General features: G+C 51.0%; 8 protein-coding genes across 8 annotated transcripts; 4 read left to right on the forward strand and 4 right to left on the reverse strand.

Moving 5' to 3' along the window:
• Nucleotides 1-226: 226 nt before the first annotated feature.
• N7518_005755 (putative kinesin family protein (BimC)) lies at nt 227-3,895 on the forward strand (the record flags this gene model as incomplete). Its single annotated transcript, XM_057186682.1, has 3 exons — nt 227-691; nt 744-2,891; nt 2,942-3,895. The coding sequence occupies 3 exons, from the start codon at nt 227-229 to the stop codon at nt 3,893-3,895; spliced, it is 3,567 nt and encodes a 1,188-aa protein (XP_057043452.1).
• Nucleotides 3,896-4,278: 383 nt separating this feature from the next.
• On the reverse strand, nt 4,279-5,388 carry N7518_005756 (uncharacterized protein; the record flags this gene model as incomplete). Its single annotated transcript, XM_057186683.1, has 1 exon — nt 4,279-5,388. The coding sequence occupies one exon, from the start codon at nt 5,386-5,388 to the stop codon at nt 4,279-4,281; it is 1,110 nt and encodes a 369-aa protein (XP_057043453.1).
• A 504-nt stretch (nt 5,389-5,892) lies between these two features.
• Nucleotides 5,893-6,324, reverse strand: N7518_005757 (anaphase promoting complex subunit 11; the record flags this gene model as incomplete). The annotated part of the gene is made up of 2 exons (XM_057186684.1): nt 5,893-5,918; nt 6,183-6,324. The coding sequence occupies 2 exons, from the start codon at nt 6,322-6,324 to the stop codon at nt 5,893-5,895; spliced, it is 168 nt and encodes a 55-aa protein (XP_057043454.1).
• A 274-nt stretch (nt 6,325-6,598) lies between these two features.
• On the forward strand, nt 6,599-7,687 carry N7518_005758 (sulfurtransferase; the record flags this gene model as incomplete). The annotated part of the gene is made up of 2 exons (XM_057186685.1): nt 6,599-7,560; nt 7,630-7,687. 2 exons carry the CDS (start codon nt 6,599-6,601, stop codon nt 7,685-7,687), a joined length of 1,020 nt encoding a protein of 339 aa, XP_057043455.1.
• Nucleotides 7,688-8,187: 500 nt separating this feature from the next.
• On the forward strand, nt 8,188-9,542 carry N7518_005759 (uncharacterized protein; the record flags this gene model as incomplete). The annotated part of the gene is made up of 2 exons (XM_057186686.1): nt 8,188-8,308; nt 8,386-9,542. 2 exons carry the CDS (start codon nt 8,188-8,190, stop codon nt 9,540-9,542), a joined length of 1,278 nt encoding a protein of 425 aa, XP_057043456.1.
• A 700-nt stretch (nt 9,543-10,242) lies between these two features.
• N7518_005760 (RPEL repeat-containing protein) lies at nt 10,243-10,835 on the forward strand (the record flags this gene model as incomplete). Its single annotated transcript, XM_057186687.1, has 3 exons — nt 10,243-10,373; nt 10,436-10,536; nt 10,660-10,835. The coding sequence occupies 3 exons, from the start codon at nt 10,243-10,245 to the stop codon at nt 10,833-10,835; spliced, it is 408 nt and encodes a 135-aa protein (XP_057043457.1).
• Nucleotides 10,836-11,269: 434 nt separating this feature from the next.
• Nucleotides 11,270-12,165, reverse strand: N7518_005761 (translin family protein; the record flags this gene model as incomplete). The annotated part of the gene is made up of 2 exons (XM_057186688.1): nt 11,270-11,918; nt 11,972-12,165. The coding sequence occupies 2 exons, from the start codon at nt 12,163-12,165 to the stop codon at nt 11,270-11,272; spliced, it is 843 nt and encodes a 280-aa protein (XP_057043458.1).
• Nucleotides 12,166-12,361: 196 nt separating this feature from the next.
• Nucleotides 12,362-15,107, reverse strand: N7518_005762 (beta-mannosidase; the record flags this gene model as incomplete). The annotated part of the gene is made up of 5 exons (XM_057186689.1): nt 12,362-13,156; nt 13,204-13,439; nt 13,490-13,920; nt 13,980-14,930; nt 14,986-15,107. The coding sequence occupies 5 exons, from the start codon at nt 15,105-15,107 to the stop codon at nt 12,362-12,364; spliced, it is 2,535 nt and encodes an 844-aa protein (XP_057043459.1).
• Between the last annotated feature and the right edge of the window lie 697 nt (nt 15,108-15,804).

Raw genomic sequence — 15,804 nt, forward strand, 5'->3', positions numbered from 1 at the left:
GCGCAGCCGACCGAGTCATGTGCGAGGGGAGATTGATTGGATTACGTAATGTTTGTTTATGTTGCTCCCGTTTGAGACGAAGCTCCACTGATATACACAACCGTGAAAGACTCCGACACAGCTTGTGAAAATATCAAATCAAAAGATCAACTCAACTTTCAGACGGACCCTCGAATATTACTGCTAAATAATCCCACAATTACATTCCGAGTGTCGCATTGTCAACATGGCTGGCCCACCAAGGCCTCCATCCACCCTCCCCACCACGAGGAGGTCAGGTTTGCGCCAACCAGTTCGACGAGCGGGTTCGGCAGTCCCAGAACGCCATGCACTACCTGGGGTGTCTACGCCGTCAGTGAGGTCCTCTGCGATAAGTGCAGCTCGTGTGGCGAGGAGCCCAGAAAAATCGGGCGCTGCGAATAAGAGGAGGGAGAAAGATTTCGAACGGGAAATCAACGAGGACACAAGCATCCATGTGGTAGTCCGGTGTCGCGGTCGCAGTGATCGCGAGATTAAGGAGAATAACGGTGTAGTCTTGTCAACACCAGAGGGTGTGAAGGGCAAAACCCTCGATCTCTCGATGGGACCGAACGCGGTTTCAAACAAGACATATGCTTTTGACAAGGTCTTCTCCCCGGCTGCCGATCAAGCTACTGTCTACGAGGATGTGGTTGTACCGGTCCTCGACGAGGTTAGTATAGTCGCCGCGAATCAACCCAAAGGACCGCGCTAATTCCTTGCAGATGTTGGCAGGTTACAATTGCACAATCTTCGCTTACGGACAGACTGGAACAGGAAAGACATACACCATGTCAGGAGACATGAATGACACATTGGGCATCCTCTCCGACGACGCAGGAATTATTCCGCGTACGCTTTACGCCCTCTTTCGCAAGCTGGAGGACACAGAAAGCACAGTGAAATGCTCCTTCATCGAACTTTATAACGAAGAACTTCGCGATCTTCTGTCATACGACGATAGCACCAAGCTCAAGATTTTCGAGAATGAGAAGAAGGGAGGACACGGCACAATGGTTCAGGGCATGGAGGAGACTTACATCGACTCTGCGTCCACCGGAATCCGATTACTTCAATCGGGCAGCCATAAACGCCAAGTGGCAGCGACAAAATGCAATGACCTGAGTTCCCGAAGCCATACAGTTTTTACCATCACCGTGCTCACAAATCGCACGACCGAATCTGGGGAGGACTATGTCAGCTCGGGCAAGTTGAACCTGGTTGATCTCGCGGGTAGCGAAAATATCGGACGGAGCGGTGCAGAAAATAAACGGGCGACGGAGGCAGGTCTCATCAACAAGAGTCTACTCACTCTTGGGAGGGTGATCAACGCTCTGGTGGATAAGAGCTCCCACATTCCTTACCGAGAGTCGAAACTTACGAGACTGCTACAAGATTCACTTGGAGGGCAAACAAAAACATGCATCATCGCCACCGTCTCGCCTGCCCGAAGCAACCTAGAGGAGACCATATCTACCCTTGATTATGCCTTTCGAGCCAAGAACATTCGCAACAAACCCCAGATTAATTCTATAATCACCAAAACTAAGCTTCTGCGAGATATCGGGATGGAAATTCAGAAGCTCAAAAGCGAGCTCATTGCCACCCGGCATCGCAATGGTGTCTATATGACGCCTGATGCGTTCGAACAAATGACGATGGAAAGTGAGTCGCGCCGCATCGTCAACGAGGAACAGCGTGCCAAGATCGAGTCGATGGAGGCAAGCCTTCGCCACAAGGTCCAAGAGCTACTTTTGATCACGGGCAACTTCAACTCATTAAAGCATGACAATGAGGAGATTGAGTCCAAACTCAAAGAAACGCGCGATGTGCTCAACGAAACAGAAAAGTTTTGGAAGGATACGCAGGAGAAGCTGGACGAGGAGAAGATTGTGCGGAAGGCTCATCAAAATACGGAAAAGCAACTTCGTCACATTGGTGCCGGCCTGGTGACTACCTTAAATGGAACTATTCAAGACGTGAATGGACTGCACGCGAAACTGGATCGCAAAGATAACCTGGAGACTGATAACCAGAAAACATGGCAGACTTCAACCGGTGAGGTATCGCATGTCACGGAGCGAGTCGATGCTCGCATGCAGATGTTCCAGACGCAGCATGCGAAGCTGCTCGAGGAGATGTCTAGCAAAATCCACCAATTCGTAGACCATGAAATCGACACTGTGCGGTCTACTCGCTCCCACCTTAAGGATCTTGATGCATCGTTTGACAAGGCTGAGGCCGAGGCCATGAATAACACATCCACTGCCCGCGACAAGATGAATGAAGTTCTCGAGGAGATCAAGGTCCTCCGAGAAGAGGTTAAGTCCAAAGTTGGCGAAGGCCTGAATGGCTTGTCGGCTGCTGCTGCTCGAATCTCCGAAGAGGTCATTGGGGAGTTCTCAGAGTTTCACTCGCAACTTCACTCGTCATACAGCACACTCGGCAAAGACTTCAAGACCATGTTCGAGGGCATGGCAAAGCACATCGATGAACAGAAATCCGAAGTCCACAGACTACGTCTCCAGCTGCAGGCAGCTAACCGTCAGACAGTGGAGGCCAATAGAAAAGCTTCTTTCAATCTAGCACAGGTTCTCGAAGAGGAACATGCGAGTGCACAAGTCGAGCGCGAAACTCTTATGTCTCACATCCGGGGACTCCTTGAGGACTCAAGCCTGAAACAGAACAACCGCCTTCAGGGCAAATTTAATACCCTTCGCACCGACATCTCGGCATCAGGCGACTCTCTTGAGCAAGCGACTGCGCAGCACGACAGACACATTGATGAATGGATTTTCAAGGAGGAACAGTTTGCCAAGGACATTACTGCATCCAAGGATGAAATCAAAACCAGGATGCAGAATGACTGGGAGGTAAGACCGACTGACATCCTTGGGTTGCGGAATGAAACTAATGGCAGTAGACTTTCGACCAGCGCAACGCCTCAATTCATCGGGCAACGGAATCTGTGCACCAAGAGACTGTGCGGATTGTTGATGCTCAGATGAGCGACATGAGCACACAAATGGAGGCTTTGGATGACTTCGTTGCCAAAGCACGGTCCCAGAATGGCCGCTTCCATGAATCACACCTAGGCAGTTTGAATACCATGGCTAATACTGTCCGAGAGTCACGCTCAAACGTCTATGGGCAACTCAATACGTTCACTGGACGCGTCGAGCAACTCCAGGAGGATGTCGATATGCATACCAAGAACCTGGAACAAACTACTGCACCCCTACACGCTGAAGTGCGCCAGCCACTTTTGGAAATGCGGTCCAACATCCAGAGCCGCCCCCTCAAAGAGTATGTTCGAACAGGTATAACCCCTCAGAAACGACGCTACGAATACCCTTCGGAAATGCCCCAAACGGAAGCTCACGACGGTCTTCGCACTCGACACCGGACATCCAAGCAGTTTACTGCTCTGCCATTCAGTGAGGGGGGACAACCAGATTCCCCTGCTCCCACTTCGCTGCATGCTTCACCGTCCAAGAAATTCGTGTATAATGATACCCCGGAAGAGGTAGGCCACTCTCTTCCATCATTCGCAGCCCCACCATCCAACACTGGCCTTAGGGAAGTCGACTTAAACGTCGCCAGACCGGTTGTGTCTGATGGTGAGGACGTACTACCTCCCACCAAACCAGAAACCCCCGCGTTGGCCACATCCTTGGACCTGGACGAAACGCCAGAAAAGGAAGAGCCAGAACCTTCCCGCAAACGGCGCCGCTCGAACTCAACCAACAATCCCGGGACTAAACTCCCCAAAACCATGCTCTCGAAAAGGATGGCTGGCATGAAGGAGGGTCGCGAAAATATGCCCCCTTCAGCCATCGCCGGTAGTCGAAGGTTCAGAAACCGCACCTCCGATTAGGTGGACTCCATGTTATTTTTGCTTTTGGTTTTTCTCCTTTCTTGTTGATTTTTGATACCCGATAGTCGCTGGGCTTTCCACTCTGGGTCGGAGTTTTTGGCTGAGAAAACAGTGTTGGGTTGGACATTCTCTTCTATCTCCTCTTTGTCTGAGTTCCATAGAAAGGCGACTGTACATGGCGTTTCCGGTTCAACTACATTGATATTCCTATCGGGATGTCAAATTTGATCTTAATATCATACCCGATCTCCTAGTTTAGATTGATTCATCTTGTATTCAAAATATATTCATAAGGTTTACCGGCCCTAGCCTGTTGGTAGACTAGACTTAGTACAACAGCCGATGTTCCGCACGATGCGCCAAAAACAGCAAATATAAAATCATCAAGAATGTTCCCCTTCAACATTTGCAGCATATGCAGCACTATCCCCCTCGCCCTGGGTAGTCTCTTCGGCTGTGTCTTGAGAAAAGGGATGTTGCACAACTTCTTCCTCGGTATATTCTTCTTTCAAATCCACGGCCTCCGCAGCATCGATAACAACCTGCAACTCGCTCATCCGCTTCGCAAACTGGTCCATCATCTCTTCCAGTGTACGGTCCTTCTCCGTGTTACCTACCTCAATCGGCAGCCCACCTGTGCCACGGATCTTCAACATCAACCCCTGTCCTGGTGATTCGCCGGAATTGTTATTCTCAAAGGTGGGCGCCGTCGCCACTTCCGTACTGAGAACCTGCCAAGTTGACGAGAAGCTCTGCGCCGCGGTAACGCGATACTGCGGGTGTAGCTGCCCCTGATCCTGTGGAAGCACGGAAGGGTTCGCCGGTGACGAGGATATGGACCTTGTACCGCCCCCGCCTTTGCCCGGTGCTAGTTGTTCGGCTATAGGACTGGTTTGCGCTACGTCAGGTGTGTGTGGTGAGGGCTCTATGTCGAGAATGACATAATTATCTCGGATACCTGGAACGGACGGTGGGAGTAGGGTGGACTTGGCTAGGTCCGGGTCGGAGGGATCTTTCATCTCGTCCTGCAGAGTGGGCGATTGGGTCTGCGCGATCTGATCTTTCTTGGAATCGGAAAGTGCTTCTTGCTGCGCGGCCAAGCTACGCAGGGCTGCCTCTGTCACGATCTCGGTGTCATCGTCGGAGAATATGTAGTGGACCGTTGGGTGGTGGTAGTCTGAGGTATGGGCGTCTTCAATCAAGGCGAAGAACGGCTGGAATGCGGGATGAGACAGATTTTCTTTGCCTTCCTCAGAATGATCTTCGGTCTCATCCAGAGCTGCATCTTGGCAGGGCAAGGCAGTTGTTCCCGGGGGTTGATGAGTTTCGTCTGTTGATGGGCGGCCCTCAGGCAGTTGCCCTCTGGACTGTCGATCACTTGGCCGCGAAGAGGCGGTGCCTGGTCGAAACAGTGTTTCTTTGTGCAGGGACTGCCTGGACGAAGAAGAGGATAGGGAAGGATGATAGGGAGAGTTGTTCAGAGACATCTCCATAGGCCAAGGCTACATCATTCTGGAGAGAGCTTAGGTTTAGGACGAGGTTCCGTATCGCGTGCGGAGAGCTTCTTATCGATAGCGCCACGTGACGATCAGACGAGAGACGCCAACGGCCGGACCTTCCGAGGGGATCAAGCGACTTTGATATTGGTATATGTGTTACCCTGAGACGTCGGGGTTATTCTGCATTCTTCATGATGATTGTATATATATGGTAGCTGGTAGGCTGCTTGGGGCTTGGGTATTGTATGAGTCGACTAATCTATGGCGCGATCTGCAACAATATATATCGACAAATGGAAGGTCGAATACGAAGTATAAACTCGTTTTGACCAAAGTCGCTCCAACCACGGGATTAATTTGATGCTCAGTTGAGATTGAGGTCCCACCAACTCTTCCAATCTAAGTTTGCGCCCAATAAAAATGCAAAGGGGTATCTTGAATTCGTCCGACAACGCCTTGATAACCATTGATGAGAAGAAGAAAACACAAATTGGGCCGTTATTCCTTGTCCTTCCATTCGAATTCTGGAGACAGTTAGCTCGATATCACATAGACAATGCAGAGTAAAGCTTGCTTTGTCGGCACATTGGACATAGTCCCTTGGAAGATTCCAGGTCAATCCAGGTCATTAAGCAGTGCTGTTTCCAAAGTGTTGATTAGTCTAGGGATAGCTCATATGCCCACTCCGCAGTCTTACCATATGGAACGCGTGGTTACATCTTCCTTGCACTACAATATTCACCGTGGTCAGTATTCAGTATGGAATTGGGAGTCAAAGGTTCACTCACCAAGTGCGCAGTCATCGCCGGGGAATTTGCAGGTTGGACAGGTGCCATCGAACTGGACACGACAGATGCCACACACCTCGTCCTCGGGGATATTCCAATGCCAAGTAGCGACGGCATTCCATTCTTTAATAGCGACCTTCATTGTGGGGTGGGATAGTGGAGAATCAAGAAAGGTGAAGAGGGAAAAGCATCGGTCAACACCGCTTATCTCCCCTATCAGCCTCCTATCACATGTCCACTCTCCGCACCTCCACATATGCCGCCATAACACGCAATAGTACTCCTCTTATTGCTCTTCCCTGCTCTTCCGCTTCCTCTTACTCGTGGTTGGTCTGGCTTGCATTTGGATATTTCCCCGAGTCTTTGCTACCTCGTTATGTAAATTGGTCTTTTAAAAAGCTTCTTTCCTCTCCACCATGGCTTTCACTGCCAGATCCTTTGCTTCTGCTCGTCTCTTCCGCCCCAACATGTCGGTCTCCACAGGGCTCCATACTCAGCGCAATGTCTCTTTTTCTTCGTATCTAGTGACCCCAAAGCAGCTGAATGAAGCACTCAAGAAGAATCCCCGGACAAAGATCTCAACTTCCCCGCGCGTGATTCCTCTCTGTGCAGCATGGTTCATGCCGAACGACCCAGAGGGGCGCAATGGAATTGACTCGTTCCGTAACTCGCGCATCCCCCAGGCCCGATTCTTTGACCTTGATGCTATCAAAGATCAAGATTCACCCTACCCACACATGCTTCCCACTTGCGAGACCTTTGCCGAGGCCATGAGCGAGTTGGGGATCCGTCGCGACGACTCGGTGGTGGTCTACGACACTGCCGACCTGGGCATATTCAGTGCGCCGCGTGTAGGCTGGACCCTTCGTGTTTTCGGCCATCCCAATGTACATATCCTCAACAACTATCGTCTCTGGATCAAAGAAGGTCTTCCGACTGAGAGCGGCGAGCCAGCGGTGGTGGAGAAGTCGAAGTACTCTGTTCCGACGTACGACTCGCGACTAGTGATCTCCTTCCGAGAGATGAAGGAGTTAGCATTTGACTATGGCAAAGAAGGTGCAGAGGAAATAGAGATCTTAGATGCACGCTCCTATGGTCGCTGGGCTGGAACCGATCCAGAGCCGCGCCCTGGCCTCTCTTCGGGCCATATTCCTGGCTCCAAGAGCTTGCCCTTCCAAGAACTCCTCGACCCTGAAACCAAAGCCTATCTCCCCGTTGAAGACCTGCGAAAGGTTTTTGAAGACCACAAGGTGGATCCAAACCAAACAATTATCAGCTCGTGTGGTACTGGCGTGACTGCCTCCATCATTGAGACAGCTCTGAGTGAGGCCGAATATGGCGACCCAAACCTGCGTCGGGTATATGACGGCAGTTGGACGTAAGTATAACAAAGTTTCCCTTGTACTTCAAATGTTGCTACTAGTACTAATATGAACATCAAAACCAGTGAGTGGGCGCAACGAGTGAAGGAATCGGACGGCCTCATCAAGAAGGTGAAGTCATAGGCTGGGATGATGGCTTTGGAACCCTTTTCATTCACAAATATGATCTTTTCTTTCTTTCTCTTCCTATTCTTAGACTGTATCCCTCTTCGATATATAGAAACCCTCACTTCTCTCTTTAAATTCCGTCTTGTTCCTATAACGCGCTTAGTCAGCATATTTCCTTCTCTGCCCATCCCATCATTTCTCGAGGTGCGTTCTTTGACCCCAAGCAGACAGTATTGTTACAAAGATGCTGCAGATGGAAACATCCTGTCAACTGGATTCTCATCGTGAGTGAAAATCATGGCTCTATCAACCGACATCCCACTACTCCCCTTACCCCCCCCACATTCCCAGGTCCCTCCATCATCAAACCTCCTTCCTCAGCTCTAGGCCCGTGCTGACCCTGGCCCCGATTTAGTCGCGGTTGTCTACAATTCTAGTCTTGCGATATAGGGTGGTCTTTGCCCTGTATCTCCCACTCTTTACCAACATACGAACGAGTACGTTCGGTATCCGCCATGTCGACCGGACGCAAGGTCTTCCGCTGTGCCGTGGACGAGACGGCCCTCTCCACCAATATTAGCGAAATCAAGAAATGGACTACTAATGGGGCTATTGATCTCGTAGTTCCTCTCTACAGTGAGTACCCGAATGTTGAAGAGACTTTGATTGCCTCACTGCAGCGTTTGCCGGTCTAACCATTATTCTCCAATTAGCACTTGAACGACTCCATGCGCTGAAGCGAGCAGGATCGCAGATCGCCATTAATGCCCGCGAAGCGGTTCGCTTTCTTGACCGGGTCACTTCCGGCAAAGACCACATCGCTGCCGACCGAGTTCTACTCCAGGGCCCCATGGAGCAATACGAGCGCTGGGAGGAGGCCGAGAAATTCTTCCTGCCGGAATTCGAAGAGGAACCCGAGGTAGTTGACGAGACATACAATGACGAGCCAGCGATCGAAATTAGCGCCCGCAATACTTTGACCAAGAACGAGTCGGATGACCTGTCGCAGATGCTCTTGTCCAAGCTGAACTTCAAGAAGGACCCGGAGACGGTGTCGATCACCTCCGTCGGCACCCCCAGTGGACCTGGATCGCGCACATCCTCTCGCAGTTCCCGTACCAGCCCCGAGTGTGCCCAGCACGGATCCGGCAATGAAGCAACAAAGAATGACAGGACCAAGAGCAAGTCCTCTAACCACCAGCGCACCATCTCCGGATCCGTCATCCCGACCGCACCGCCCGCTCTGCGCCCATTGCTGAGCGCTCTGCTCTGGCGGTTGCATGCCGGCCCCGATGCCGAGAATTCAGCCAAGACCTGCATTCTTATCTCCAATGACCGTGCGACCCAGGTGTGGGCTCAGAAGTTTGGCATTGGTGTCAAGAACATTCTGCAGCTACGCACCGCTATCCAGTACGAGGAGCGCGAGTACAAAAACCGCTGCAAATACGTCGAGAAAACTCAGGCCCAGCCCGCTGAACCGAAGACCCTGTTGTCCTACGAGGAAGAGAGCGACGAGGATGAGCTAGTGTTCGTCCCCCGCGGTCGTGGAAAAGGAACTACTCGAGGTGCTTCGCGTGGTGGGGGTCAGCGCAAGGCTGCCCCTAAGGCTGCGCCACCTCCTGCTGAGCCTACACCTACCGTGGAAGTTCCTACCAAGCCCATAGATCCCGACTCTTTCAGCCGGTCTCTGGGCGGCGCAACCAAGCCGACCACTATAGACTTGAGTACCCAACAGGGTGTTGCGGGTGCCACCGGTGCTGCCCGTGGTAACGCTGGGGCCTCTCGCCGCTCATCCAATAGTCGCCGTGGTGGATCTTCGCGCGGTGCACGAGGCAATGGTCGTGGCCGGGGTAAGCTCTGGGTTCCTTGATTAGCATGAGCAGAACAGTCTACCTTCAAATCATCTCTTGATGACAGTAGACTGGAGTGTTTTGTGAACCAATGCATCCAGAACTGGACAGGGGTGTCTCTTTTCTCTTTGCTGGACTGCAATAAACCCCCGAATGCGGGGATCTGGATCTGGATCTGTCTTGCTGTGATTGCCTGCAGAGTGCGCTTTTCCCTCTTCCTCTGGCATAAACGATCCCAGAACCCCGGCATGATTCGGATCTCGGACACGAAAAGACACGAATCCCTTGGTGGATTCGACCCGCGGCTGTGATGCGCTGCTTGGATGATGTCTACTTCGGAAAACCTGTGCCCCCCCTTTTTCCCCTTTCACCCTTTCCTTAGGAGACGGAGATGGGAGATCGTCAAATTGCGGAGACGTTGAGACGGTTGCTTTCTGTTTTGCGCTGGGAGATGGTATGAAAGTGGATTGTATTTTTTTGTTTTATGATCTACTAGCATCCCAGTTATCCTAGATTATCCCAGATTATCCCAGTAAATTGCATTATTCTTGATATTTTCCCTTTGGTGTAGTTTCACGGTGATATGGTGTCGATGTATAGACCGCCGCTTTCCCCGCGTGATTGTCCCACGGGACCACCACTTGACTTTCGCCTTCTCCATTCCTCGACTGATTCCACTTCTTAACAACACTTTGACTATCATTACTTGCTACAAGTACAATGTCCTCCGTTCAGCAGTCTCTTCCCCCGACCTACGAGCGTCGCAACTCGCTGGAGAAACACCTCCAAACCCGCCCGGAAATGCAGGACCTCAAGAACCGCCACATCCTGCTGGACACCAATGTAGCTCCGTGAGTGCTTCCGGGAATAGTCCCACGAGTCTCGTGAGATATGATCGTTAACACAATGACAGAGCGATTCAATCTGCCCGCCAGGTGCTCGACCGCCAGCGTGCTACTGACAGTCTGAAGAAGAACCTGGAGAAGAGGCCTGAGAAGGACGAGCTGGTTGAGCGTTTGTTTTCCTTTCTTTTTCCTTCTGATTCGATATATTATTTCCCATTTCCCATTTTTTACTTTCATTTTGTGCCTGAGATTGGTACCTGAGTTCCTCTCAATATACTAACAACCCGCCAAGGTAATATCCTCCCCGCAACCTCCGCTGCCCCAGCGCTGCAGGCCCCTGCCCGCGAACTCGAGAAGCACATGCTGGCCGATAACCTCGAGCATAAGATTCAGAATCGGCCACAGCCCGAAGACCTGATTTCGCAGGGTATTCTCTCCGAGGATGAGAACCCACGCTCGCCCGTCTGATTTGGCCGTCTAGAGTCAACATGGCCGTATCTTTGGCTCTTGGTGCTATGGGATATGGGTGACACGATCGTTTTACGAAGGCGTTTTTCTTGCTTTGGTTTTTGCAATTGGAAATGCTTTGTCTTTTCCTTTCTTGCACCCAACCTGTCCCTACAACGGGCTTCTACTGTCTTTACCGTTCTGAACTAGTGATGTCACGGTGACGCACCTGTCGGTACAGCAATGTCAATATGGAATATGCGATTTTCATAAAATGTCGAAGTAAGTTATTAATAGGGGATATTAGGACATCAACCGGGAGAAGACTTGATCGTCAAGTTCTGTATAGTTCCTGGCATATGAATAGCCATGCAACCCCCCGAACTATAACGAACTACGCTGTCATTCAAAATAAGCCATCGATCATTGCTGGATACTTCATGATATGTACTTTCCTAGTAGGATGCCACCTCCATCGCGCCCGACAGATCAGGCATCCACCCACTCGGCCTCTCACTCCCACGAACGACAATCCCATACGCCGCCCGCTCAACCTTTTCCACACTGTTCTGCATCACATCCAGCTTCTTCGCCATATCCCGGAACATGTAATGCCGCTGTGGCACACTGAGCGCCTCAAATCCTGCGCGGATAGCACGTAGATCAACCACGATGCCATCTTGGGACGCAGCGACCGGCGATTTCTCGTTTTCGCTTGTTGTGTTCTTGGTCACTTGGGTAGCAGTTGTATTCCCGGAGCTCAGAGATAGAACCGCGAAGCGCATCATCTCTCCCGTGAGATCAAACAGGCCCAGTAGGTAGTCTTCTTCTGAAATGAGGATTTGTGGTGGGACGCGGGCGGAGCACTCGGCGTGCGTGATTAGAGTTTCCGTGCGTAGGTAGTGGTCGAAGGAAATGGCTTCGATGAATTCCTGGATTCCAGGGCTGATTTGGCGCTGGTATCGCCAGCCATTTATCCCTAATTGTTCGGGGACGACAGCTTCGAACAGTGCCTGGATTTGGTCGAAGCGGATTTGGTTTTCTTGGGCGATTTTAGGTGGGATGGGTTGGTTCGTTGCGCGGACTCGTTGAAGGGCGAAGATGCTAAAAGAATCCCAGTTAGTGATGCTCTTCTTGAGCTGGAAGTGGAGGCATACATCTTCTTGCTCAAGGCGGTAATGTCGCGGCTTTTCTTGATGATACGCTCGCGGCGGTCATGGTGCTCGTCCAGCTCGTCGCGGAAGTTCTCAAAGATTGACAGGATTGAAGGAGCTGACTCTGCTTCTGCCATGATTGTATCTTTAGGATGCAGCTCAAGTGGCTGGCCTTCCCAGTCGCGTTTGGTACCCATTGGCAAAAAGTTGGAGGTTGTTAAGTTCAGATCTCCCAGGGCCGATAAGATATGAGATGATCGTCTCTTAGTCGTTGTCTAAAATGTACTACATCGTATACCTATGGATATTCGTGAGAATTATGCCTGGTATTTGAAGTGCTTCTGCCTCTTAAAATAATATTGCCCACTGCTATATAGCATAGGTAGTAGCCACTCATTCAACCACTTCGCATGAGGCTTGTCCTAGGTACCGGTACCTTAGAGGCTCACTTCCAAGGCCAGTAACTCTGACTGTCTGCTCATCACCAGGGACAATGTCGATAGCGTTGTCCGCAAGCTGTACACCCTCTTGCTCCTCGAATACAAGACACTTAACCGGCTTGCAGGCACTGATCACCAACACCGTCTCACCAGATTTCCCTGTCTGCCTCTTAACCTCTACCTGTCGCTCGGACAGATTGAGATACTTCAATGGCTGTGGCCAGTCGACATCGCGTGCTACAACCTGGTTGTCCACCCATAACCGGGCAGCGAGGACATGCGGTTCTGGCTCGGCGATGTGGTCGAGAACACCTTTGATGATATCCGTGGTGCCATTGGCAGCAATGGTGATATTTTCGCGCGCGATCGGAGCCCGAATATCGCGGCCTGTGTTGACAGATAGGAATCGCAGCTCGACACTGCCTTGGACGGTCTTTGGTTGATTGCTGGCGATCCAAAGTTCGTACTTGCTGGTCTTGGGCGGTTGGGCGTGTGATACGCTCCAGTCGTGGTGCTCACGTCGGACCCCGATAGCGATCGGGTTCAAGACCCGCTTAACGGCGTAGTATGCTGGCTTCGGCTTGAGGAAGTAGTCCACGATGGCCCATGAGATTGTCGGCCAGCAGTCGTTCAGCTGCCAGAGCAGTGCGCCACCGCAGTGTCGCTCGTCGCCCCATTGCTGGCGCCAACCTCGGTAGCCAAACATCATGGTCTCTGCTTGTACAACTTGAGTGAGATATATATAGGTCTGGAGACGTTAGCCTGCATCGGTGGTCATCACGGTGGTAGTCATACCTCGAGGTCTGTGGCGGACCGAAGATTCTCTACAAGGTACGTAGCCAGTCTTCGTTCGTGACCGTCGGCCTTGTTGTGGAAGTCCACCACCTGGGATTGAGGAAATTTGTCCTCTGGATTCTCGACGAAGTAGTCAATGGTAGAGATATGGGGGAATGCCTCCATTCCAAACTCGCTGTTGAACCGACCTCCGAGGGTATCGAAAATTTGGTATTTCTCCTGCGTTCCATGCCACACTACTCTGGTGATTAGCGTAATAACTCGAGATCTGTTAGAGAACTCTGACCGTTCCACTGGTGTATATCACCAACAGTGGGATCTGACGATATCTTGCCATCTCCCCATGGACTCCCAGGGTGATAGAATGTGCCAGGAGAGTATTCAGCCACCACATCTGGGAGCAGCTTCTCGTAAATGTATCGTGCTGGGAAATCTGTTTTCAACCAGTTCTGTGGGTCTTTGTCTTCGTAGTTATAGGTCAAGCCTTCTGACTCTGCAACTTGATAGTCCTCGTTGTTGCCCGCATAGAGCACAATCGAAGGATGGTGGCGCATACGCTCCAAATTGTAGATTGCCTCTTGACAGATAGACTCGAGCATCTTAGGCCATGTGGGATAATTACCACACCCAAACATAAAATCTTGCCAGACCAGTACTCCCAATTCATCGCAGGCCTCATAGAAGGAGTCGTCTTCATATATACCACCACCCCAGACACTTGTTCAACGTTAGCTAAATCCACATAAGCCGAGAACACATAGGAAAACAAAACTTACCGTATCATCACTTGTCTGCCAGCGACCAGAAGTTCAATCCACTTGCGGTATCGCTCAGCACTAACAGCAGGGAGTAGACTGTCTGCCGGAATCCAACACGAACCGCCGCAGAAAATGTCCATTCCATTGAGTCGGACGAAAAAGGATTTGCCATGCTTGTCCGGTTGTTGAACGATCTCGGCGGCCCGGATACCAAACTTCTTAGATGTCTGGTCAACTTGTTCACCATTGCGAAGTAGCGACACCGATATGTCGTACAGAGTCTGCTCGCCATATCCATGGGGCCACCACAGAGCCGGCTTGTCGACTGGGAATGTTACTTGAGCTGTTCTCTCGGACACAGGGATAGTCTTGCTTGCAATCTCGTTCCCTTTTAAGCCAAAGCTAAACTGGGCCGTATATTCCCGATCACCGACACTCTCCACATCGATAACGACCGTTACATCAGCTGTCTGGTGGTCTGCAGATAGCTGTGTTTGGGGCCAAATATTGGCCACGCGAGCTTGATACACCTCGAACCGTACGGCACGCCAGATGCCCGCGGTCATCAACACTGGACCCCAGTCCCAGCCCCAGTGATACTGGGCTTTCCGCACAGCCAAGCGAGATGGATCACCATTGAACCCGACCCATTTATGTTTCGTGTCCTGGGATCGGAGCTGGCGTGCCTTGATGAGTGCACAGTCGAACTCAATCTCGAGCGTGTGTTCGCCCTCTGCTTCCAATGCTTTGGTGACGTCCACCCGGTGGCCCAGGAACATGTTATCACTCTCCAGGATCACTTGTTCGTCCATCTTGACCTTGGCAAATGTATCAAGACCGTCGAAGACCAGTACAATTGCAGAGCCGGCGGGGACGGATGGCTTCTCCACCACCTTTCGGTAGACCCACGTCTTCTCGTTGACCCAGCGGGCGTTCAATTCTTTGAATCCGATATAAGGATCATCGAGCCTGTTGGAAGAGAACTTTTAGATTTGAAACGTTTCGTCTAACAAACCCAGCTCACTTGTTGTTAGCAATGAGATCCTGTTGTACCACCGATGGGACCGAAGCCACTGGCAGCCATTCGTCGGTGTCCCGATCTTTGAAGGACCAGCCAGAAGACAGAGAGTGTATGATCTTAGCCATTTTGAAAAGCAATTGGCAATATACAGGAGGTTGCTTTGTCTACCCCGGACTTATACATCCATGGATAGTTAGGTGGAGACCGACTTGTCCTTATCGATAAGCCCGGAGACATCCTTTGGCCGTGTCCAAAAGGGACTAGTGTGGCACGTGACCTGTATATTTGCAACTTGTATTCTGCAAATACAGTGAAAGAATGAGAATTTGCAAAACGGCAAAATTTCAACCATATCTCCCGAGGTCCCACTCAGCAATGTCAACACCTGGGGTTCTTATATCCACCCAAGAGCTTTGTTGGCCACGGAAAAGGTCCCGTCAAGCTCAAAATAACATGCATTGTTGATGTTCGGGTTTCTTTTCCATCGGTTTCTGCTATCATAAACTTGCAGACTCTCTGGACTGATGGACCTGTATACCATCTGTTTTCCCCGTGCGCAGGCAGCTTTTTTGGGTCATGACACTGCCTATACTGAACTTATTATTATTGCACCAATTACCGTTAGTATGCATCGTTCGTCACAAGAGTCACAACCGAACCAATGACGGTTGAACATTGGCAGGCAACGGGCGTCCTGCTTCGGCTCCCTTTCATCCCACAGGCTTGGCATGCCCCGGTAACTTCCCCGGAGATCAATGATCAAAACGTGGAGCTCTGCACAGTGCTGGCTTTAAATTTACTTCGAGTTTGCCGAGTTTGACT

The sequence above is a fragment of the Penicillium psychrosexuale genome, assembly GCF_028828465.1.
Source record: "Penicillium psychrosexuale strain IBT 29551 chromosome Unknown utg000003l, whole genome shotgun sequence".
NCBI lineage: Eukaryota > Fungi > Ascomycota > Eurotiomycetes > Eurotiales > Aspergillaceae > Penicillium > Penicillium psychrosexuale.